The sequence below is a fragment of the Acanthopagrus latus genome, chromosome 2, assembly GCF_904848185.1.
Source record: "Acanthopagrus latus isolate v.2019 chromosome 2, fAcaLat1.1, whole genome shotgun sequence".
NCBI classification, from domain to species: domain Eukaryota; kingdom Metazoa; phylum Chordata; class Actinopteri; order Spariformes; family Sparidae; genus Acanthopagrus; species Acanthopagrus latus.
In genome coordinates this window covers 5,980,557-6,005,268 of record NC_051040.1, presented here as the reverse complement: position 1 = coordinate 6,005,268, position 24,712 = coordinate 5,980,557, and the positions used below count along the sequence as shown (strand labels likewise).

Sequence of the window (24,712 nt, the reverse complement as noted above, 5' to 3'; positions counted from 1 at the left end):
GGCTTCTTCTAATGAAATTAGAAGACGGCGTTTGACGTGTACTTCGTGGGCCAATTCTTTTTGATGTTTCACTTGGAATATTATAACTTATGGAGAAAGAAGATTATCCTTGCAGAACCAAAGCTTTAAGAAGTATTTTATGCATGCCTTTAATTAAAAGTAGTATGACAAAACCTAAAGCCTTATAACCAGTCAGAACAACAAAACACGTGACATAGCGCTGAGCTAGTTAACGTGACAGAGCTCTTGGCCTTGTAGACTGGGTTGCTTAATCTTTTTTTCTCAAACCGACCATACAACAGAACCCTACTCAAGCTCAACAGCCACTGGCTTACAGGACGTGGTATCAAACTATAGACTGTATATAAGTCAAAGCATTAAACCCGCCTCTTTTTACATAAATGAAACATGAGCTTGCAGCCTGGTCTGGCTCCCAGGCTACCATAATGTGATGTAAATGGACAAAGAATCATTCAGTTAAAAGGTAGAATTTATGGTAAATGACTGAATCCGGTATCATTATAGTCTTGTTTTCACATCTTAGTCAGCACAGTAGACCTTGCTGAAACTCCAAACGAGATGGTCAGACAGATTTTTCCATTTTATCCCTACTACTCAAAACAGTTGAGATTAAAATAAACACAAGGTTTTTGCTGAAGCTTCTGAGGTTCCTCTTGGCATTAGGGCTGAATTTTTCCTGACCACTCTGAAGTGTGGAAAAATAACGACAAATCTCTTAAATTTAGTATCTTTTTGTTTTATACAGTGTTAAATATTTTCAATAAAAAAAACACATTGTTTTGTACAATCATGACCACGAACAGGGAACAGACAGTGGAGACAGACAGAAACAAGAGACATGTGAAAAACAAGTCGACTGCCTGCAGCACTCAAAGAAAATGGATCATATACATATAATGTTCTTTCCTCCTGGTACACAGGAGTGTCTCTCTCTGTGGTCAGCGACCCACATCCCATATTTCCCACAAAGAACCTTAACAACTACTTTTATATACATTCAAATTACATAGCTCTTTAAATAACCAGCTGTATGTCCTTTGCTGGGGCTCACCCAGTGTTTTTTGACATCACACAGGTGGGGACAGAGGAGTCTCTCAGGACAGCAAGGTCTGAACCTGCTTAGGTGATCTGGGCAACAGGTTCTCTGCGTCTTTGTAGGCGTTAGCTGGGCTGGTCAGCGCCGTGTAAACGTCCCCATAGGCTCTGCACACCAGCTCTGTGGACTGACGGAAAATCTGCTCCCTGCACAAACAGATAAAACTCTTCAGATTTCTACTCACAGAAACAAGAAACAGCAGTAAAAGGGTTTTTTAAATTCTTTATAAATTCTAACATTTCTGCTCTAAATCAGACAAGCAGAGCTCTCCTGAATTTACTCAGTGATAAAGAGCTGGAGTAAGTCAGCCATGAGTAAGAATTTGTCCTAATTACTTTTTTTTGTTCAGTGACCATTGTGTTGCCCAAACTGTGTCAAAACAATGAGTGGCAGTAAGTGGTGCACACTGCCATCTATGGATACGTATTACAGTCTCAATGCACAAGCATCAGGTGTCAGTCGCAGTAACTGACTTATAAAAGACTACTCATCTAACGATTACAACACACATCTGCAACCATCTTATAAAAAAAGGAAATCAAGTACAGTATTATTTTTCATTCTCTAAATCAAATTCAGCTATGTCACATAGACTTCTGTTATTTCCCTTGAGAGCTGCAACAATCAGTCGATCAACAGAAAATCCCCCTGATCAAAAAAAAAAAAAATCACTTTGATCCTTTCTGAAGCAAAAATGTAAAACAGTCCATGGTTCCAAGTTCTCAAATGAGAGTACAGAAACATGTGAAGTACAGAATCATTTTTATTTCAATGATTTCTGATGAAGTTTCAAATCAAATCCAGTTATGTTTTACAGACTCTTGTAGTTTTTTCAAGCAATACTGCTTCCCTTGGTCTTAAAAGATCGCAAATGTAATATTTTAGAGTTTTTAGGTTAGAAAAAACACAGAATTTAAAGCAATAACTTGGTGACATATAGACAAAACTATGAACTGATCATTGGTGTCTTGTTCAGCATCGTTTCATTTTCTGATCTTAAATTCTTCAAAAACTAATTTGCCGTAAAAAACCTCCACATTTCCCCTTAAGCGAAGGGGATCATTCGACTATTTCTCGCAGTGGAGTACGAGTGGAGGATGCAACAGTCGGACTGAAGAGCCCGGTGAGAGGACTCAAGGACACAGTGGGAGCGCAGGCCTCTATTGTATCCCACTTAGGCTCTTGAGATCCATATTTTTAATTGGCCCACAGAGAACACGGAACCACAGTGCTGTGTATAACACCTTACTCCACACCAAGTGCACCAAACGCGAAATGTGAAACGAACGGAGTCTAAAAGTACATTCCCATTATTTGTGCTCTGCGGGAGTGTTTTCAGAGTGCTGCCTGGTGTTTTTGTGTATTTAGGTGAGCAGGGAGGCAGACTTGAGCGATAGCGGGGGAGAGAGAGAGAGAGAGAGAGAAAGACAAAGAGGAGGAATGATTTCAGGGAACGAGTGTGAGTGAGAAATGGACCAGAAGCTAATTAATGGCGTCCTGCCCATCAGTCCTCCCATGTCCATTAATAGAGAACATTAACCTGAGGTACAGAGTGCTCCTCAAGCCTGCTGCACTTCCCAGTAAACGTGACTCATAGAAAGAGCGCTCCAATGTAGCAGCTGTATTGAGCTAAAAGCATGTGCATTTTCTGATCAGTAAGACAAATACAGGCAGTCCTGCAGACCGCTCCCCCAATGTGTTAGTGGCTTTAGCAATTTAGCATCCAAAATCGCAGTGCATTTAGTCGAGTGTTTTGTTTGGAATGCAGTAATGATCGTATTATCAGGGAAACTAATGAATGATGAACATTATTAGGTTGACGCTCCTGTTCTATTTTTATCTCTTTGAATGCGCTCTTTACCCTGCTGAAACACCATGTGATGTTGTCAACAATAAAGCCTGAGTATTGCATGTATGCTACTCTACTCCTAAAGAGACACGGCTACTACCGACAACAAGGAAAGGAACTCACTTGATGGCTGCACTGAGCAGAAAGTTGAGCTGTGGCATCACAAGAGTGTCAGGTGACGACAAGTACCGATCGAACTGGACCTGTTGTTTGTAAGAGAGGGTCAACAGCAGGTGATGAGTCAAAGGATCACACAGCAGTGAGAATTATTAAAGGTGCCACAAAAAATAACTGTTTCCATCAGGTTTGACGAAAGTGTGTTTTCAAATGTGTTGACAAGACAACTAAGCTCCTTTTGGTTCAGTAAAAGCGAGAAATGTATATATACATATAGCTAGTTAAATAGCAGTAAGATTATTTGCTTTCTTGACTTAAAAAAAGATGTGTTCACTGATTGGACACAAAAAGTTAAAAGATCATGTGAAACAGAGAACTCTGCTTGCATGGTCTTGTATAGGCCTGAGCTAAACGACCTGATGATCAGTTCAGTGGTGTGACATGACAAGCTTGTTACAATGGTAAGTTTGGTAGATATCTCTGCAACACTATACAGACACGTCTTTGACATAACGACAAAGCTCTAATTTGATCACATTCTGTTGGATTATTTAAACTGAAATTCTTACATACTGCAACTTTAATTCCTGCAGGAAAATTCAATGAATAAAAACTCCGTGTAACTCACCATTGCCGCTTTCACAGAAGCGCTGTCCATGCTGGGGAGGAGGGACAGAGGACCCTGAGACAGAAAAGTGGACATCAGCTCAGAATCCGACACAAGTTCCCACTACTCGTGGAGCTGATGAATCTCAGAACTGAACAAAATATTCATCTGTATCAGCAGAGAGCACAGAAATCCTTCATCATTTATTGTCTCTGCCCTCAGCCGCTGCTTGAGACGGATCCATGGAGATAGACTTAGGCAGGGACACAAACTGAATGAATGGCATTAGCCCTGGCCTCTTAAGTGTGTAATAAGGATAATTTCTTTCTTTTTGTTTTAAGAAGTTTTATCAAAAGTTTAACCGACACTTCGTCATTGTGCACTGCTGCTTTACTCCTAACTAACCTTGATTAAACAAAACAAGAGAAATTCCCTCCCTAAATCTTGATGGTAACAAGACCAAAACTGTGCAAGGTTAACACATGACTGACTGTGAGAACACATCAGCAGGTACCTTGCAGGCAATTAGCTGACACTGATTATCCAGAATGGCAACATTAAGCCAAGCTTAAACGCCTAAATTGCCGACATTAAAAGCAGCAAATACACAGCAGTGCAAGGGTCAAAGTGACAGAGTGATTTTATGGAGATATGGGCATATTAACGTACTTGGAGCCTTCGAACTCATCTGCCAGCTTCTAGCCAGTGGAAAGTATTGTTCTAATCACTGTTTTCTTGTTTCTGATATGTTCAGATGATGTACCAGAGAAAATTACAGGGATAACATGTTAAACAGATAGCGAATGTAAACCTGAAAAGTCTAAAATAAACGTGGGGATTCTTTTCAGTCGTTGACATCTGGGATACCGTCAAGTGTAGACAGCCAGACTTAATCTTTTCAAACAGAAGACTATTTAAAGAAAACCCAAGACAGGCCACCCGAGGAGAAAAGCAGTCTGCAGAAGAATGACAGTTCTTGATTGAGCTTTGCGTTGAGCTGCAGCAGCAGAAGGGTGTGGTGTGTCCTGACATGACCTGGGGTTTCAAGACTCGCATGCTAAACCACAACTATGGGTCTCAGTCAGCCCAGTGGCAAAGTGTATTACAAAGCAGGAGGAAGGCTCCAGGACATCAGCGCTCTCATCTGCACAGGACACTTCAGGAGAAGCTAATATATTTTAATACAGCATAATATGATCTGCCTCCCTGCGCCTCTCTCTCATCTGAAAATCTGATAGAAATGCTATTACGCCCTAATAAAGACATCGGTCATGTTGTAACCATAGCGATAGCTTTGTAAAGCCCAGAGAGGAAGCATACTGTAAACATAGGATATGTATGATATAAAAGCGAGCCATTAGGGAGACACATGGGAGAGACGTGAGTAAAAAAAAAAAACTCCACAGTTCTATAACTTCCCGAGTGAGTGTGTGTCGATGTGTAGTAAAGTGCTCCACCTGTTCAGCACTGTGCTGCTGGACGCAGCTGTAGATGTAGCTCAGCCCAGCTCTGGTCAGCACGTAGGATGCCTGCTCGTTGATCAGCGTGTCAAGGTGAGCCTCAATCTAGAAAATGTGGGAGAGAGCGGCTTAAAATCCAGTTCAAGCCTGCATTGTGAACTAGTGGTACTTGTGGTTAATGGAAATCCACAGTGCTATTGATGATGAAACTTCCACGGGAGCGCTTGTGGTGCTCAATTACAAAAGCTGTGCTAAAAATAGCGGGATAGATGGCACATTTGAACATGAACAACAATACATGACGCACACTCTTCTATCAGACTGTAAATTAGATCTTTTTAATAAAAGATTTGGGCTCTATGGGTTTTCATGACAAGAATAAGAATAATTAATAATTATTCGTGATTTGAACAATAGCCTTATGCACAGACAGTTTATGTTGGATAGCATGACAGCTCGTGATTCAGTTTGTCTTTTCCTGCTAAGGTGTGGTGTGTTATTATTCGACTCATGCCCTTGACTAATCGTAATTGAACGCAAATAGACACTTAAGAAGATGTAATTGTATGATTCACTACTACTTTGTTAATAACTGTTTATAATTCTGGCAGACCTGGAACTCAAGCATCTCCAGCCTCTTGTCAGTGAACTCAAAGACAGCCAGCGTGGTTTTCATGACGTACAGCGAGTTGACCATGTAGCTCGCCATGTCAGCAGTGCCGAGGTTACTGGCCGACACGGTACACAACTGTAGGAGGGGATCCAAGATGCAAGAGAGAACCTGGGAGAGACAAAGTAAGACAGAGGAGTGAAAATCACTGACTTTGATAAATGGTGATTAAAAAAAACATTAAGATATCAATAAACCATTAACTTAAAAGATACAGAAACTTTTTAAAATACGACAAATGGAGACAACTTTGATTCCATTTGCTCAAATTACATCTTCTGGGATAACTCAAATATAATTTTGATTACATCTTTGAAATATGGCAATTTTGAAAATGTCGTTAATTCATGCAAAGTTCGTCGTCATTGAGGATTTTTTTGACTTTGCTGCACTTTGAGTTTAAGCAGGAAAAGTCATCTGTGTTGCGTTTGATCAAATGATAGCCGCACATGAGACAGCATCCTACATGTCGTAGAACACACACAATGCGTTTGTGCCAGTATTATTTTTGTTGAGGGTTATTTCAATTAGGGCTAAAATAATATATAGTTTCAGGATCGACACTGCACTGTGCGCATATGTCACATCGCAGGAGGAGCAATGTCAAGTAGGCTAATTTCACACTCATTCACATTTTAGGTGTGTTTTTTGTGTTTTTGTGGACATTAAGACTTCAGCACTTGATAAATATTTACAGTGTTGCAACTCAGTAGTTTTTCTGCCTCTCAGTGGTTACCATGGTGACTTCCGCCTTCTACAACATCACGTGCATAGCCTCTATTGAGTTATTCAAGTTATGTGATAATAATTTACTGTATTTTTAACATGTTGCAATAAAAACTAAATATCACAATGTCTGTTTTTTTTCAGTATGTGACACCAATAATTTGATTTGTCCGACTGTAAAAATAAAATAGTATATTTGTGGATTGTAAATTTGTATGTCTGCCTCAATTTTTGGTGTTACAAACTGCAGGATTTTCAATGTTTGCTTTCTAAGTAATCCAAAATTTTTTGCGATTACATTACAATAGTTTTGATATCAATGGATTAACGTTACTAATTCCAAAATTGCCATGTACTGTTATTTGGATTCACTAATTGACTACATTTCAAAGTATTCTGCCCCTGCCCTGGTTATAAATGTAAGTTTACCTGAGCAAAGTCGGCCTGGCGAGCATCCAGAGGAACAACTGATGAGTCGTGGGAGGCCAGCACCTCCCTGAGGAGGGAGAGGGTCTGAGTGAGAGAGGCTGTAGGACCCAGATCTGCAGGTGGCAGCTCCACCTGCTCAGGCAAACAGAGGAGTAGAGTATTAGAGATGACAGAGGTTTAGCTGTGCGTGAGCTGCAGCCTTCACCAAGACAAGCGGCCCTGAGAACATTATCAAAGCATTATGATCGAGCGAATACACAACTGCTTCCTGCTGCTACTCTGAGCCTCAGCTTGTTCAGAGTGAGAAGAGCTTTTTAATGAAGAGGGTTTTGATTTCATTGGCCTCTGGATGGACAACACAGAACTGAGCCCTGCCACCTTTGTCCACCTAATAGAGCAAATTATGAGAAAGCCGGGTTCCTGGAATTAGCTGGAATTGACACCAAAACCCTGAAGGCCTCCAATTTGATTAACACTGAGCTACAGGGATAATTCTTGTAACTGCTATTGATTAGGGCACAGCCAGCATATAATGTGGAAGAGCTCCTGCCCGTGCTGAGGTATATTTGGATGCCAATTTAACTAAATGGTAACAAGTCTGGTGTTTTTGGCAGTTAGCGCCTTTTTGATGCTGTGGCCAACAGGCCGAAACTGTTTACAAGCAGAAGAGCTTCAGAAATAGCCTTGTTGTCTTTGAGGGTTTAGACGCAGAGCTGAAATACACAATGTGTGTCCACAGGGTGCAACACTGAACTTCTGCTGCACTGTCATTTAAACGATTTCATGAAAGAACATTGCGAGCCGTCTCTATTTTAAAAACCATGCTTCCTCTTCTTCTTCACTTTCTTTCCTGGGGTGATGGCATTGTTTTCCTAGCAGACGCTTTCTCTCAACTTCAGGGAAGAAAACAATATTGTAGCGTATACAAATAAAAATCATCCAACTGTACCTTGTCCATGAGTCGGCTTGCATGAAGGCTCAAGCTGTTGAAGAACATCTTTTTGCTGAGGATGTGCATCTCCTCAATATTGATGAGCAAGGAGGCCACACTGGTCCCGATGATGGAGCTGTACAAATCAAATCAGGTGGACAAGTCAACTTGGCCTGCATGAAGTGATTATTCACATTATTGTCTTTTTTTTTTTTTCCCTTGAACTCATCGACTTACACATTATCCAAATGTAGTAAAAACGCTCATCACAAGCAACATAAACAAAAAGATACTAACTACTCTTAACATTCTGATATGTCTGCTTGAATTTGGTACACAACAGACTCCTTTTGTAAATATTGGTTGAGACTTAAAAACAAAGCTGATACTCTCTCATATTTCCTTCAATACCAATCATTTTGATGTGCACTGCTCTCTCAACTATGAGCCTGACACATGCAGCGGTGGTGGACGGGACGCAGGGCCTTACATTAATAGATGTAGTGAGTATTATTTATGTTTTGTGTGGAAAAGTCTTAATCACATTAATTATAAAGCAGTAAAACTTGACTGGAGGAGACTTTAAATGATTAATAGAATATTCAAACCTTGTTGAGCCATTAATCAACTAATCACTTCAGCTGTTCACTCTGGAGTTGTAATTTTGCTGCAGCCTTGAGTGGGTTTAAGTACCTGATGGTGTGGTGGTAGAACTTAAGCAGGTTGGACAGCTTATAAAGAAGGACAGCACCTGGCTCGGCCACGATGACCTGTTCTATCCGAACCTGAAGGACACATCCAGAACACAAAGCATGGGAACAGAACACGCCAGAACACTGCACGTATTAGCCAGAACTGGTTGGTGGTTCTTTTAATAGCTTCTTTAGATAATTCCATTGCTCACTTTCAACGGCCTGCAGACTCCCTCAGTGATGTGTCCAACCACCTCCTGCATGTTCTCCTCCACACCTGATGTCAGAGGATATCATGAATATAAGCACACCAGCACAGTATCAATAAATACAAAAGTGAGCATCGGTCCTCTTTTAGATCCAAAGGGAATATTCATGTGCAGTAACACACTAAGTGTAACACAGGGTCACAATATTCCTAATTCATTCTTATAATAGTCTTAGGATGCGTTCACATATTCAACATTTACATCTATTTTGAGTTCAATGTGTTAGGCAAGAGGCAGCAGTGACATCATTGCCATATAACCACAGTGACACCTGCCTGAGAACACAGGGTTCAAACTTTTTCCAAGTCAGATTTGTTACCAGTGAGATCATCAGAAAAATGACCCGTATACACTGCCAACAAAAAGCATGAAAGGAGATAAATGTTGCAATTTGATAACTTGGATGTAACAGCTCAGTTTCACAAAATGGACCAAAGGACCCCTCCCCCGGTCTCAACTGATCCCCCAACTGAGCTGTCTTCATTCCTAACTGAAAGGAGAACTGAAGAAGTTAAATTAGGGAAACAAGCAGAGGATTAGTCCATCAGGCTGGACTAAATGTACTGGAATTAGATTTGTTCACACTCCCCAACTGTTGCCAACATCTTTAACCTCATTGAACGACTGTTTACCCAAAGCTACTTGTGAGTCTGTGTGATATTTTTTTACAAGCCACTGTTTATTTCTTTAGGGTGTCTATCAGAAAATGTAATGCTAAGACCTTTTTTTTCTTTCCTGAAATTAAGACTGACCATTAGACAAATATTGTTTTACATATTCAGGCATTGCACATTATGTAGTATATATGTGGGGAATATGGCTATTAGGTTGAATGTTTGCCTACATTTTGTAAGATATATGAATTAAATCAGATAAAATTCAAATTTAAGACTGTTTAATGACTGTAATGGTGCTAATGAATCATGAAATGTAAACACAGAAATGTTAAGAGTTCTTAAGGACCCCTGAAGATTGTAAAGTCATCCAAATTAAAAAGGAAGACGGAGTTGATAGAGAGCTGACCACCGTGCATTTAGACATCATACCTTGGAGAGTGACTTGTTTGAGCAGAGCTTCTAGATGCTCTTTCTCTGAGGCGGTGGCTTGGTGCAGCCAGGCCAGCATGTCCCCGACATACCTGAAAGAGCAACGAAACAGTCCGTATTAAAAAGCACGTCATTGAGGGGCCAACCCGAGGGCTAATCTTACCAGGCCGCGACCACAGCTCCATCGAGGCACGGGTCATCGTGTTTCAGTCCCCTCGCACACAAACAAACACACACACACACACTTGGCTTTTGGTGTTACATAACAGTGGAAAACAGCAAGGTTAAACTTGAATTATTGTGTGTAAGCCTGTGTGTGTGTGTGTGTGTTGGTGACTGAGTGAGTGAGTGTGAGGACAGGGAGGTGAGAAAGAACTTGATGTTCTCAGAACTGCCAATGCTTCCTATAAAATGGAGGTGATTTCGTGTTCCACACATGGCTGGTATTCTGAGAAATTCTCCCCTTTGGCTCCTGGGCACATGAGGAAGGAGGAGAAGGGGAGAGGACGTACTAAGACATGAAGCACAGACACACTCAGACACACCTTAATAAAATAGACATTTAATATCCCCCTGAATGAGGCTTTAAAAGTCAAGAAACAGTTTTGGAAAGTAAGAGATTTATGGTTGAAAGATCACAACATTTGCAATAATACAGTAAACACACAAAAGAATAAACATTTATTAAGTTTGCAATTGTTCGCAAAAATAATTGATTTTCCTCTCACCTGTAAGGCTATTTATTCATCTATATTTTTTGGGTGCGAGTTTCCAGGTTATTGATATATCAGCTTAACAGATGTCTCGAATTATAAATGAACTTGAGGCACTGTGGTAGCTTGTGGTGCTCAACAATCCCCAAAAATAAATTTGAAAAGCTCGAGAGCAATGTCTCCGTCCAGAAGTCATGACCCAGTTACCTATCCACTGACCTTGCTATGAGCAATTTAATTCCTTCAAATTACACGTATCAATCACCGCACAGAAGGATATGTGCATCTACTCATAGACATGTGGCAAGGCAAATAGTATATCTAAGGTCACAGCTCAGCTGAGGAGGATGCCGTTCATTTTTAAATTCCAAGCTGTCCAAAGCAAGAGTACAGTTGTCTCCAAGATGGATAAACTAACTTCACTGCTGGTAAGAGGACAAATATGTAATTTCGTATTGGGGATGAAAAGCCCCTTTAAAAGTGAAATATCGACTCTCTAAATATGTAAGCCACAACCACAATCAGCTAGCCCTTCATTTTGTGAAATGCATAAACGTCAATTTTTTAAAAATTATTTCAATTGTGCTAAGCTACACTGAACATATGTAATGTTTTCAAAATCAGTGCAGAGTTGTAGCATTTCTCCAACTCTAGTTCCATTAGAAAATACTTACATTTTCATCAGAACTGACGTGTGTTTTTGGTTCAAATGCTCAGCTCATGAATAAGATTGGAGTTGTACCTCATAGGGTCATGTGAATGCATCTCAATGGGGCGGGGCGTTCCTCCCTGCCCACCACGGGTGAGGGCGTCGATGAAGCCTCGTACCACCGCACACCTGCGTGCAGTCCCGAACTCATCCAGAGTGTACCTGATCAAACAGAAGAGGGGGGGAAACATTCAACACCCAAACCTCATGTGAAAAAGACGTGTTTTTGTGCAGACTGTGTGCCGGAGGTCAGCCACTGACATACATCAACAATGCAGGCAGCTTTTCCAAAAGGAAAGACTTTGAGGCTGTTTTGATTACTTGGCGGTGGCAGGCTCTGTGACAGACTAAACACAAGATAGTGCTGAATTAAGATTCCAGGAACACTGGTCTCCTTCTCTCAGCCTCAACATCCCCAGCCAGCGCATGACCTTGGACTCTCTGTGGCCCAGAGACAGGTGCATTTCAGAGAATGCAGACAGATAGATGGAGGGTTTGACTTGAAAACATGTCTTGGGGTAACGTGTGAAACTTTCTTGTGAGTTGTTTTGCTTTTGAGACAAAGTTAAATTCTCAGCAAGCATCACAAAATGTGTGAATCCCATGTAATGATTTGCTCTGTATGAGCTCAAATCGTTTCTCTGACTAAAGTATACAATTTACTTTCACAGATGTCGACACTGAATGCTTTTAAAAACATTTGCATTCATTTTCTTTAACTTCAGGCATTTCAAGCCAATACTGCATCATTATGGTATGTCCTCTGTGACCACTTATCTATTACTCAACAGACTTAGTCCTTGAACATTGTTTTCAATTGAAACTAATCTATGACGATGTTCAAATACTGCATATCACTTAATGTTTGTACTCAATACCGGCACTGTATTATTAAAATCTGAGGCAATATATTTGGGTTAATTTATGAAAAACAAACACTTAAAATTTGCACTGCTGTCTGTGGAGTATTTAAAGTGGCAGTTTGTCACAATCATGTTTGCTTTATGCACACTTTCTTCTTCTGCTGGCTGGATGGTGGGGACATTTATCAGTCGCCTCGGGCTGTTTGCTCTGTCTTTTTCTAATTCTTTGTTTTGCCACCTCACCTTGGCCACAATTCACCTGCAATCACCCACAGAAGATAGCAGCAGAGGGAAATACACAACCTGTAGCCATCTGGCAAAGATGTAGTCAACAAAAATGTTTTCAGGACCTGAGATCCACACGTACATTTTTATAATAGAATCAGTATCTATCCCTGATAGGTCTACTTCTACACACTGTTAGGGCTTGAAGAAGACATGTAAACACTGATCTGCATGGAGATGAAGATACATATATTGAAATTGTCGCTGTATGTAAGAGTGTGTCTATTACTTGTAAAGGATGGGTCGGTCCTGCAAAGCTTCCATGGCTTGAGTCAACACAGGGCTGATATCACAGGCCTCTTGGGTCAGTCCTCTGCATTCATCTGAGGATAAGAAGGCAGTAAGTGTCACTAAACGCTCTCCTTCGAGTAACTTTGTTAGTGTTGTGCTCAAATCATTGTTTCTAAATGTTTTGAATCATGGCAACCCTTCTGACAAGAAACAAACCAAAGCACCAAAAACATTTTTTAAATCATATTTTTCCATGAGCACTTTCCAAGAAGTCAGTTTACTTATGCTTCAGACAATACAAACAATGAACAGGCAGTACCCAGTCTTCCAGTCTATGGAGAAAATGGGTCAGTGCACTGCACTCTTGTCAGATCTTACCTAATGCTGGAAACACAAGTTAATGCCCTCTTGTGCAGACCCCTCACAACATAAACTAACTTCTTCTACATGCAGAGAAAATTCAAACCAACATGCTCTTTCATTTGACCATCACCAAATTTTCACTTGCCAAATTTCTGGATCTGGTTCTTTGAGCAAATCTTAACCTCAAAAGCAAAATAAGCATCTGCAGAGCAACTCATACTGTAATTTAGTAAACGCTTTCTATTTGTCACAAATGAGGTCTCTGTGATCTTAACGGTTTATTTCCATTTTAATTTCAATGACAAAGCACATGGCTGCGCTGAGGAAAAAAATTTGGGTTTGAGACATTCTTTTGGCAAAACTCAGTCAGAAGGTTATGAGTCACATGTGTCCTCAAATGTGTCCCATACACGCCATTACTCTCACTTAAAAGAGCAAAGCTTTGTATTTCTCCCCATGTAGTTCAGTGTGGAGACCTTGTACAATGTATACATAGTGTGATTGTGGTATTAATTCTGTTACTGCACTCACTCTGAGCCCAGCGGTAGAGCTGCTCATACGATGTCTCCTGTAACACGGCCATCTGCTCCATGATCTCTAACCTGGAACAGGCACGCAAACCAAGACCACACATTACATACCCATAACCCCAGTGTCAGATCCCTGACAGTGACATAAATACAAGACCTTCAAGTTTTTTTCCGCTTGTCTGTTCCACCACTGTGGTTAAAAATAAATGCCATGAATTTAACATCAAGAACAGAATTACTGTAAAAGACACTGTTATTTCATTCTGTCAGAGGAAGTGGAGCGCGGAGTGACTCTCTGGAGTGAACTGGCACCTCACCCTGCAGTTTGCTGGTTGGTTCGCAGGAGGATCTTCACGTCCTCGTGGATGTGCTTCACTCGGCTGAGAGCTTTGAAGAAGTCCTGGGAAAGTGAACAACACATTAATGAATGTAAAAAGGGCCAATGTGGGATGCAGATTTGCAAAAAAACAAAAACTTTTATTGTCAAAACACTAACATATTACAACTCATGTTTTATACGTGGTGGTATTTCACACGCTAATTTATGAATGTGCATATTATAATCATATAAAAAAAATATTTGTGTATATTTTACTTTGTAAATTGTGATTTTGTTGCACTGGTCAGTACATGTGACATCTATTGCATGTCTGTCTGTCTGTCCCGGGAGAGGGATCCCTCCACTGTGGCTCATCCTGAGGTTTCACACTGTGGATATTTCTGTATAATGTATACGCCCACTTTCTGTCTGTATATGTTGTGTTTATTTGTTTATATCTGTGCAATATTATGTTTATGCTGTGTGTTAAAATATCACTTGCACATTTGATGTATGGTGAGACGCAATTTCAATCCTCTGTGTAATTACTTGCACTAATTGCATGGTCTGATAGACACTTAAGTTCACTTTGACTATTTCCATCTTTTTTTTTTTTTGCCTGTTAAAAGAGTTTAGTTCACTGTACAGATTGTAAAGCCCATTGAGGCTATTTGATATCTCTGATTCATCATCTTGTGGATCAGACAGTCAAGTCCATTCAGAGTTTTCATTCACATTTTTTGACATTAAACAGACTAAACGATTAATCAAAAAATAATGAAAATACTCCTTTACTTGGAGCCCTGATACTGAATCCTACCTGTGGATGCAGAGGATAGGATTCTTCGGATGAGTCAGTTCATTAGAATATATATTAATGGAGATTACCTCAGTAATAGCTGCATCCCGAGCCCCTCGCAAAGTGGCCATCTCTTCATTAGACAGCTGGAACTTGTCAAGGAAAGCCTGAGCAACCTGAGCTCTCACCTCCAGGCGGTGACTGAGGGAAAAGAGACGCATGTTGTAATCTGCTTCCTTTGCCATTTTTGCAGTCTAATATCTATAAAGGATTATTTGTTTCTTGTAATGTTTTGGCATCTAGAGTCTGTTCAGCTCAGTCGGACCCTTTCTTGTCATTATGATTGCTTTTATTTCTTCTCAAGGTCCCTGAGGATTTTTATCTCAGGAAGCATTCAGACTTTTCCTTCAGTCTTTCATCATTGAGTTTTATCAGTGTTGTTGCCATCACGTTTATGTTTTTCTGTCTGCGAAAAATAAGAGATCCTGTCAGAGGGGAATAAAAAGTGATAAGTGTATACTTTTATTTAACAGAATAAAATGGTGCGTGTTGTCAACAAGGTGTAGTGTTTGACATCGTACAGCAGATGGCAGTCACGCTCCTCGCACACAGTGAGCTGAGTGGGACGGAGAGGCAGGGTGGGACACTGAGTGAGGATATCATGTGCAGCAGCGAGAAAGTGAATAACAGAGGCAGACAAGAGAAACAACATGAATACGGAGCCGGATACTCGCCAGGTTTTGTCGCTATCAATAACAGCAGGGGGATCACTATCAGTGTCACTATAAGTGTCTCAACACAATAGTCACCCATGGCAACAGCCGCAGTCAAACAGGGAACTCTGTCACGGGATAGCAGGACAAGAGCGAGTCCTCCCTCTGCGCCTGTCTTTCCATCCAAACCACCTCGTCTATATTCTCTCCACCCGACTGTGAAAGCGAGGCTGGATCAGTAAATCACCGGCTGGTTTTGGTGGAGGAGAAGAACCCAACATTATCTGACCATTGTCTCTCACACTGCTATTACCCGTGCTCAGCCAGCTGAAAGTAAAGGGTTGTAAATCTGCTAGAGGATTCTATGATTTATTGTTTCTCTGTACAGCTCGCCAAGCCTCACATGCGGAACCTCGAGGAGTCTTTGCCCTTTACGCGTTTCGTGTGTTGAGGTTTTGTCGCAGGAGAGAAAGACGACAGCTTGGCGGGGACTTAATTTTCCGTTCACAGGGAGGCTTGAGTAGCATATTTTAAATTTTTACTTTAAAACAACCTGGTTATAAGCGGTTGAAAGCAGTGACAATGATGAATATTTCATTTTATAGAGATACAACAGCTGTGCCTCTGCTTAAAAATGCTTTCACTGTCAGACTGTCAAAAGCAATCTTGAAGTCTGCCACAAACACTTGTAATAACAGCACATCATTTATTAATAAAATACCTTTTTGGGGGGATTAAAAAGGAACCTGTCACAAAAATGCCCACGTTTACAAAAACACAGCAAAAAGAGAAGTGAATTGAAAGAGAACTGATGCCACAGAGACATAACAAATTAAAACAGGAGACACTCCAGCTACCTGTTATCCCCCCACAATTACAGTGAAACATAAAAAATTAAAAAGTAATGCAAATGAGGCCATTAATTAAACTGAGCGATGTATAAATAGAGGAAGTCTTTCCACATGAACATGCTCATCTTCACATACACATGATCAATATTAATATGAAATCTGTAACCTCTTGTAGAGCGAGGAGCAACAGTTGTCTCAAGAAAGGAGAATTTATCACTGATATGCAAATGTGTGCAGGAAGCTTTTACAAAAATCTAATTGGATCATCTGTTTCACAGTGAGACACTGCGGTGCAAACATGGCATTTCTATCATTAAAGGATGCTGAATTATTATTAGGGCTGGGCAATAAATCAATATTGTGATATGAGGCTATATATTGTCTTTGATTGATTCTTGGACACTGTTACTGTATATCATGTTATATCATGTGTTGTCTTTTTCCTGGTTTTGAAGGCTGTTTACAGTAAAGTGATGTCATTTTCTAAACTGTTGTTCTAATACTTGTCTTTTCCTCACTATATTCACATTACTGATGATATATTCTAATATTCTGTGAAACTCCCAACAATCGATCTTGTCCTCCAGTCTAAGCATTCAAGAATCGCTTTTGAGGAGATTTAAAAAAATCTGTCTATACAGATAGTGTGTATATTGTGTATTACAACACAGCCTTCACATATTGCTATATTATTTTAAGGCCATATCGCCCAGTCACTGTTATCTTCACAAGAGTGAAGAACAGACATAAACACCACACATACATTACACTGAATTTGGGGGAAAAAATGTTCTCTGAGCCAGTTTTATTGGGACATAAAATAAATTGCCCATCTGATTCTCCCACTGGTCATAAAGGCTTTAGAAGCCTTATCCATCACATTCAGCATGCCACAGTTTGGAATTTCATTCATGAAGCATTTTACCCACAGACTGCATTTCTGCCAACTGCTGGTGGCATTAAAGTGTGTGTTCACCGAGTTCATGTGAAGAGTTGACTGACTTGAATTACCCATTGATGGATTTCATGTTTTATATAAAGTGCAATGAAGTTCCTTCATCATTTACTGAAATGCAGAAAACACAAAATCTTTTCCATTTTTTGACGAAGCAGCATCTTTTTCTGTTACTAATAGTAGCGTATTCTCAGGGTAAAACCACTTGACAGGCAGTTATATAAATGTACTCAAACTCCTATGTCAGAAATATGGCTTTCATTTTGGGAGCACCAGCAGTGAAAAAATGTTTCTAACATGTCACACTTTGCAACAGATTCACCTCTAGAAGATAACAAATGCCCCCAATTTCTCATGTCCAGGCCAAGAATGACAGACCCGTTCCGCCAGGATGTAAATCACAACAAAGAGACAGGCTGCACACGCCTGTACAAGGTGAAGAGAGGTGGATTGTGGGAACATTAGCAGCAGAGCAGCAGAGGCCAAGGGAATGTTGGAGGAGCAGGATCATTTTCTACAGTGCTGTCAGGACATGACACATTCTTCTGCAGACTGCAATTACTGAATACCAGAGAGAGGTAACAAACTTGAGTGAAACGTCACTCTGTAAAGTATGTATAGACTCTAAGTGAGCGACTTCAACGAAAATGAACTCAAAGATGTCAGCTTTTCACCGAGAACTCCCACCAAGTTAAAGTTAAGTTAGATCCAGGTTGCATAATATGACATGATGGGTTAAAATCAAGTCAAAAAAAAAAAAAAAAAAAGAGCATGCCTCTTTTTCGTTAAAGCTGCAACTAACACTGATTTTCATTATCGATTAACTCAGTGATTATTTCCCCAATAACCATTTAGTCAATAAAATGTAAATGTAAAAAGCCTTGGCCAAAAAACTACAATATACACAATGCAACCAGAAGTCCTTAAACTGTAGATTTATAAACCATTGCTATGATAGAGTGGCATTTTCTTAACACCGCTCTCACTTATATAGCCGCTTCTAATCAAGAATATATCAGAATACAAGACAAGAAGCTGCACTGGAACCAGTGAAGAGAGAAAGGTGCAAAATAAGAACAGTGGCTGAAATCATGGATTCTACAGTATCAGGCTCAAGGGGTTTTCCTTTTACTATTTCCATTTCTCTTCTCACGCACTGTGTCACTTAGCTGGACGGCCAATCAGAGAGATTTCTTATATCTACGGGCTCCGCTGCTGATTCTACACACTCGATCAGCCAAAAAGTCGCTGACTCGAGCGGAGTAAAGCCAGTGATGTGGGACTCACCGCAACATCCAGGGCCACAGACGCTCACTGACAGCCATAACACTGGACGACTGCGGACGTCAGCCTGGAGTGTCAGGGCCCTAAAACCTAAAGACTCCTCATTTATCATACCATAAATGACATAGGAAAGTAGCAATTCCTCACATTAAGAAGCCTAAACCAACAAATGTGACGTTACTGCTTGAAAAATCACTGAAACGATTAATGGATTATAAAAATAAGTGGCAAGTAATTTTCTTCTGATTGACTTACTGATTAATCGACTCATCACTGCCAATCTAGTCTCTTTGTTTGTGTCTGTTTGTGAATGTGCTCAGATTTCCCATCTAGGTCAATTGATTTTGTCTGTTCAAGCACAGAAATCGTTCAAGCAGTAGAACACAGCACAATCTCATCAACAGCTTGATCGGCTCATAAAAGCTGAGAGCCTGATCAGTGAATAACATCCACCAAGCTCACTGCTTATCAAACAGGAAACTTTTCATTTCTTACTTTGAGAACTGGCTGATAATCATATAGAATGAATATTTAGGAGATCGAGTGTTCTCCGTTGCAGGGGAATGTCCATCCATCTCAGAGGCTGTAAACCATGTGGGTCGAATATCCATTAAAATCTATTAAGGGCCATTTCAAAGGCTAGTGTGGAAATCTGGCATTCACAAAGCTGTTAGCTGTTAGTTAGCCATGCGCCAATGATCACAGAGTGCAGTCGCAGTCAGTCACATCAGACGACACAAAGGCACACTCACAGCCATACCATCATTAACAGCCAGCTGAGGCTTAATAAGGCTCAAGTGTCATTTTTACGCAGGTTGTCATTTACACTCAGATGTCCCAGATTGTTCTCTCGAGGGGTTCCAAGCTCTTGATTTATTAATGACCTACACAGGAGTCACACTGGCACCATTTACTCTTTCTTTTTTTTCTTCTCAGTGTGCCGCAGGGTTCCACGTCTAATAATTCATCATATGCTGTAAGAATTACGGTGGGAAATAAGTCGCTGATACAAGCCAAATGCAGGTAAATCTTAGGTGTGGTTACTACATCTATCTACATTGCTCTTTGGCATACAGCCAGGTAGGCCTCCTGTAGCTGCCTGAGCGGTGCAGTAATAGCTGGAGAAGTTAACCAAGAGTCCAACACCTTCTGCTGCGACTGCTGGTGAGGTCACACAGTGCACAGAAACATCCGTTAGTGAGACGTCTCGACTTGTTCTACAGGTAACATGTCAAGCTAATGCCAAGATCACACAGTGCAGGGCAGGTGGGTAGCGTTAGGTTTCATTATGGAACAACACACAACACCTATTTAGAGCGCCTGCTGACAGCCTCTATGAACAGGACCAGCCCAAAACAAAAGAGTAGCACGTCTGAACGGCGGCAGACAAACACAGGTCGTCTGCTCTCATTGGCTCGCTGCTTCCACCTTTGTTTCTAAACATTGTAAGCAAGCCGCGGCTCCTTTCTATTTCATTAGAGCTGACAAATGACACAGTGCCGCTGGCAGATAAGATAGCAAACAGTTCAGGGGAGGCCTTCTCTGCCCAGTAAATACACATCAGGAGCAACCGCAGAGCTCTGAAAACGGCTGTCCAGGCTCAGCAGAGCTGCCCTATAAGCACAAGATTATACTGCAAATGCAGCCCAGCTACAAGTGTCAACAGAAGAAAATCATAAAAAAAAGAGTGTCTTGGGACTGCAGAGGACTGTGTGACCTGAAATAGATCTGTCCAAGACGACCAGAGTGGTCTGGTGCAGAGGGCTGACTGTCGGGTAGCTGAAGGAGGACAGCTTGACTGCACACTTCCCCCTGGCAGCTCTTCTGAGACAAAATTGCTAAAGACAAGGTCAAAGCCCAGCGTGCAGACACTTTCCCATCTGGCTGTGGGGTCATTGTGGTTCTGCGAATGAAAATGTCATGCGGACGGACAGCAAGTCCCAATGGGACCACTATGCAAAGAAAGACACAAAGCAGGGGGGCACTCAGAAGGGCATTCATGTAAAACCTCTGACCACTTACCTTCAACAAGACTTCCTGCACAAAGCCACATGACTTGTATTAATTCATTGTCTGCACGTATTCACTAGTGGCTTTATCCCAACTGGAATCTTTCACTGCTCTCACACTCTGAGCTCATCTCCTTCCTCTTCAATCTCACTCCCCTCATCTGTCACCTTTTCGTCAAGGCGGTCTTGAATCTGTGCCAGCGGAGCATGGAATTGCGGCTGTACATCACAGCTGGCAGCAGTGTCTTTTGCCGGGAATCTACATTATCATTGCCCGTGCCCCTGCCTCTATGTCAACTCACAAGGTCACTGAGCACTGAGGTCACAGCCACCACAAATGCTAATGAAACCCTGCACAGCCCCCACTCATCAGCCATCAGCGAATGGGAACGGGTATTTTATTTTCACATCCCTGTCAACACCTCACCCAATTCATAGATTAATGATACCTACATTAATTTTATTGGCAGGCGTTCAACCAAAAAAGATCCATCAGTATTCCAGGAGTTGCGGCTGGGTGAGCACCCAAGATACACACTCTGGTTCTACGTCATGGTGAGCTGTATATATTAGATCTGCATATCTGATGGCTCCTAGTATGTGTTGTCAGCAGATCTCAATGCACACGCTCAAATGCGAGAATGCACTGATGAGCAGCGCTCTGGTTGTAATAGGCTCGCTTCAATAAGATCAGACAGCGACGCAGTGTAAACAGAGGCTACTTTGATGTGTATCTCAGGGCCAAACATCACAGGACATGACGAATAAAACAAATTAAGCTCCATTAATGATGACTGCTGCCCTCCTTATGCAAATAGACAACTGTGGGAGAAATATTCATCTACCTCATGAATCATTCATCCCTCCTCATCAAAAATAAAGATGTGCTTGCCAGCTCTTCCTGCCCTGCACCACATCTATCTAACTTTTGACACTAAAGAGAAGTTGCACAGAGTAGAAATGTACTCCTCAACTTATTTGTGCTGTAACTTGGTTGGTCGTATCTTGATTGGTGTAAATATTCTAAATTAACAGAATATACTTTTCAATGTCAGGAGCTGGTTCTAATTAGATGTTTAAATCTACTTGAAACTAACAGCAGGAACTCCTAGAAAACAAAATGAAGGAGTAGCAAGTCAAACAATGTCTCACTATCCAAACAACACGCGTGCAATAAAAGCTTATCACTTGCAGATTGGAGCATATTGTTCCTGCCGTCTGCTTTGATTAAAGTGATATTTGTCTGAAAAAGAAAAAGGAGTAATTCCTCTGTGGAAATGAGTCACCAAAGAGGGTGAAATGATGATATCTGGCTTTGGACTGATGAAGATACTTATCAGTATGCAATAGGTTTCCAAAATGATTTGTAGCCTCAGAGAAGATGAGGGGAGAACGGGCCGTGTGAGATTTCTCTGAAGTTTCTGCAGATAATTTAGAATACATTTTCCATTTTCTTTCCATGACCTCCCTGAGAGTCTGAAAAAACTTTTAGTCTCCAGGGCAACAGCCTCATCTTATGGTCTTATCTTAAATTTCTATAATAATTAAGTTACAAGCAGATTGAGAATTAACTTGATAGAATAAGGTTGAGTCACTCTGTTAATTCCCACATCAACATTTGTACAAGAGTAAACAATGCTGAGTGCAAAACTTGTCCCATGTAATCTATTATGACAGCCAAACACTAACTTACATTAAAAAGGTTCAGTTGTTGTTGAGACTTTGTGCTCACTGAATTATTATTTTTTTCCCCATTTTAAATGACTGACATTGGATTTTAACGTGATGCTTACATTGGGGTACGTCAACACCTGGCTTAAAAGTTAAAGTAGCTGAATCAAGTCCTTTCCAATACCACAACCAAATAATTACGATAGTATGTTTACCACAACTAGCTGAATTACTGGTATCATTTACTGATAGCTTATGTCTATTTTTTTTTTTTCAAATCCAGCAAACATGTTTAAGTCAAGTTACGAGGTTAACTTTGTGCAGTAACACACATGTAGACACACACATATGTTCGTACTGATTTAGAATTAACTCACTTTTCTCCTTGTAGCTTGTTAGTTTTCACTATGAGGTCTTGAGTTTGCTCCTTCGCAGCCTGTTGAGGAAAAGGTATTGTGTCTAAAAGATGGCTTGAAAACATAAAAATGTTTCATAAATCTTAAATATGAAGTGTTTAACATTACACATTAGATCTAGTACCACCAAACTAATACCAGCTAATAGTTTATGTTTAGGAAATCATTACATATGCAGGAGAAATTAGGAGATAATAAAACATACCTTTAACCTATTAGTCATTTCTTCACAACACGTGCTCATGGCCTGGACATCCTCGTGAACACTCTCAAGCTCCTGTGGAGAACGTGAAGTCACAGTTACAACAGTGCTGAGGGAAAAATACTCCCATCAATACACATAATCTCAGAAACTAGAAGGCACAAACAGGCTGCCATCATGGAGACTGGAACCTTAATTTGCATCCTGTCACCTAGGGATGTAAATATTGCTGCTAAAAAATCTCCTTGAAATTAAATCTCCATTTTATGAGCTGAACTTTAAAATCCGATCTGCTGCTATACATCACTACTACAGCTGTGTCACTGGGAGTTGAACATGTTTCTATCGATGCAGTGGCAAATCACCAGAGTTGCATTAATGGAATATAATGTGACTATAAAATATAGTTTGGCATTTTAAAGGTGAGACTATAAACCTTTGTCCTCATGTGAATATTTTCCATCCGCCTCGGTTGAAAAAGAACCACTGCCACAGATGCTTTGACTGGTTTAAGTATTACACTCCAGTGCTGTCTGAGGATAATACAAGTGTTTTTGTAAAACTTTTACCTCTTTTACTTCCTTAAATATTTGTGCGAACTCCTCATTGATGGCCAGGCTCCGTCTCTCGATGTCACCACGAAGATTTCTCCTGGTGCGCAAACTGTTCTCAGTGAAGAACACAGAGAGCGCCTTCAGAGCCTCCAGCATCTCCTGAAAGCACAGAGAGGGCATTACTTCATTTACTAGTTGTTAAGTCGGCGTGTTGCGACTAATGTTTTATCTCTGACAATCTGCTCCCCTTGTCAACAAGCCATCGCAGCCACAACGGCATGAAATAAGCAATTCCCCCTCGTCAGTTCTGGTCGAACAGCTCATTATCTCGGCATGAGAACCTGTTCCTGATGGGGAGTAACCCCGACACCCAGTACATACTGAATGACAGCTAACATACCTATTAAAAGAAAACACTTTTTTAAATGTCGTTTCTATGTTTAGCTAAAAACCAGTGAGAGGCAATGTCGTTTTCCCCAGACAGTTGCCTGTTGGGAGGGAAACCGTACAGCCCGAGAACCGAAATACCTCCAGATTTGACGCGACTAGCTCGCAGCTAACGTTAGCTAGCTAGCAAGAGGCTAAACTCTTGCAACCCACCTTGTCATTGTCGAGCCTCGTCTCCAGTATTTTGTTGAGCTTCCTCGACAGCGGGTTATTGGTTTGAGGGGACGCATTTGGATTCTGTATCCCAGCGGAGCCATCATTTGAGATTTCTACTTTGGTATCAGCCATTGTACACAGACAGCTCCACGTCAACTTTCAGAAAATGTTTTGGTCCGTCTGCAATTAACGTCCGGTCAGCTCGTAGATTTCTGGAGGCGAACGATGAAACGTTCCGCTGTGCTGTCATTAAGTTCGGTTGAAAATCCATCGCTGTAGGAGATAGAAGACTGTTTATGATCACAGTGGTAACGATATCAAACAAATAAAACTATTTCCTCAATCGTTAAGCTCATAAAGCTCGTTGTGTTATTAAATTACCACATGTCCTGTAACAAGTTTCCAAGTCATGTGCTTTAAAAGGCAGCTCAGTGGGCTCAAGTGGCCCGTGTGGCGGGTTTATTGGGTCGGTCTCTGATTCAGGTTAACCATAAAAGATAAGAGAGACGGGACCATAACTTATAGAGATATTCAAATTAAAGTTTGTCCAGGGGAGGTAAACCTTCCTCTGCCAACACATACACGCACACACACACACACACATAAATGGAAATGTTTAACCCCGAGTGAGAGCAGAGAGCAATGTTGCGTTCAAATGCTTTTGGGAATATTCCACTTGGAAATATTTCCAGCAATAAATAATTAATATCTTGGAAATTCAATAAGAAG

At 40.8% G+C, this 24,712-nt stretch overlaps 1 protein-coding gene across 2 annotated transcripts; it reads right to left on the bottom strand.

Annotated features, from left to right (window-relative positions):
- Nucleotides 1-736: 736 nt before the first annotated feature.
- cog6 (component of oligomeric golgi complex 6) lies at nt 737-24,519 on the bottom strand. 2 transcript variants are annotated; one of them, XM_037071927.1, is made up of 20 exons: nt 24,365-24,519; nt 23,981-24,256; nt 23,396-23,539; nt 22,830-22,901; nt 22,586-22,644; nt 14,815-14,926; nt 13,925-14,007; nt 13,609-13,679; nt 12,713-12,806; nt 11,369-11,497; nt 9,914-10,005; nt 8,811-8,875; nt 8,600-8,691; nt 7,925-8,042; nt 6,976-7,107; nt 5,764-5,931; nt 5,148-5,255; nt 3,712-3,765; nt 3,090-3,169; nt 1,116-1,263 (listed from the first exon to the last, which is right to left on the bottom strand). In XM_037071927.1, the coding sequence occupies exons 2-20, from the start codon at nt 24,113-24,115 to the stop codon at nt 1,116-1,118; spliced, it is 1,956 nt and encodes a 651-aa protein (XP_036927822.1). In that variant the 5' UTR covers nt 24,116-24,256; nt 24,365-24,519. The 2 variants fall into 2 exon arrangements, with proteins under 2 accessions (XP_036927830.1, XP_036927822.1); XM_037071935.1 differs by lacking the exon at nt 24,365-24,519 and having other exon boundaries at nt 737-1,263; nt 23,981-24,115.
- Between the last annotated feature and the right edge of the window lie 193 nt (nt 24,520-24,712).

Bases quoted from the DNA above. Each gene is read 5' to 3' on its own strand.
- cog6 (XM_037071927.1), bottom strand. From the start codon at position 24,115: ATGGCTGATACCAAAGTAGAAATCTCAAATGATGGCTCCGCTGGGATA. The intron at 13,680-13,924 runs GTGAGGTGCCAG...TGCCTGTTCCAG, and splicing joins ACCAACCAGCAAACTGCAGG to GTTAGAGATCATGGAGCAGA. The intron at 8,692-8,810 runs GTGAGCAATGGA...TGTGTCCTTCAG, and splicing joins GAGTCTGCAGGCCGTTGAAA to GTTCGGATAGAACAGGTCAT.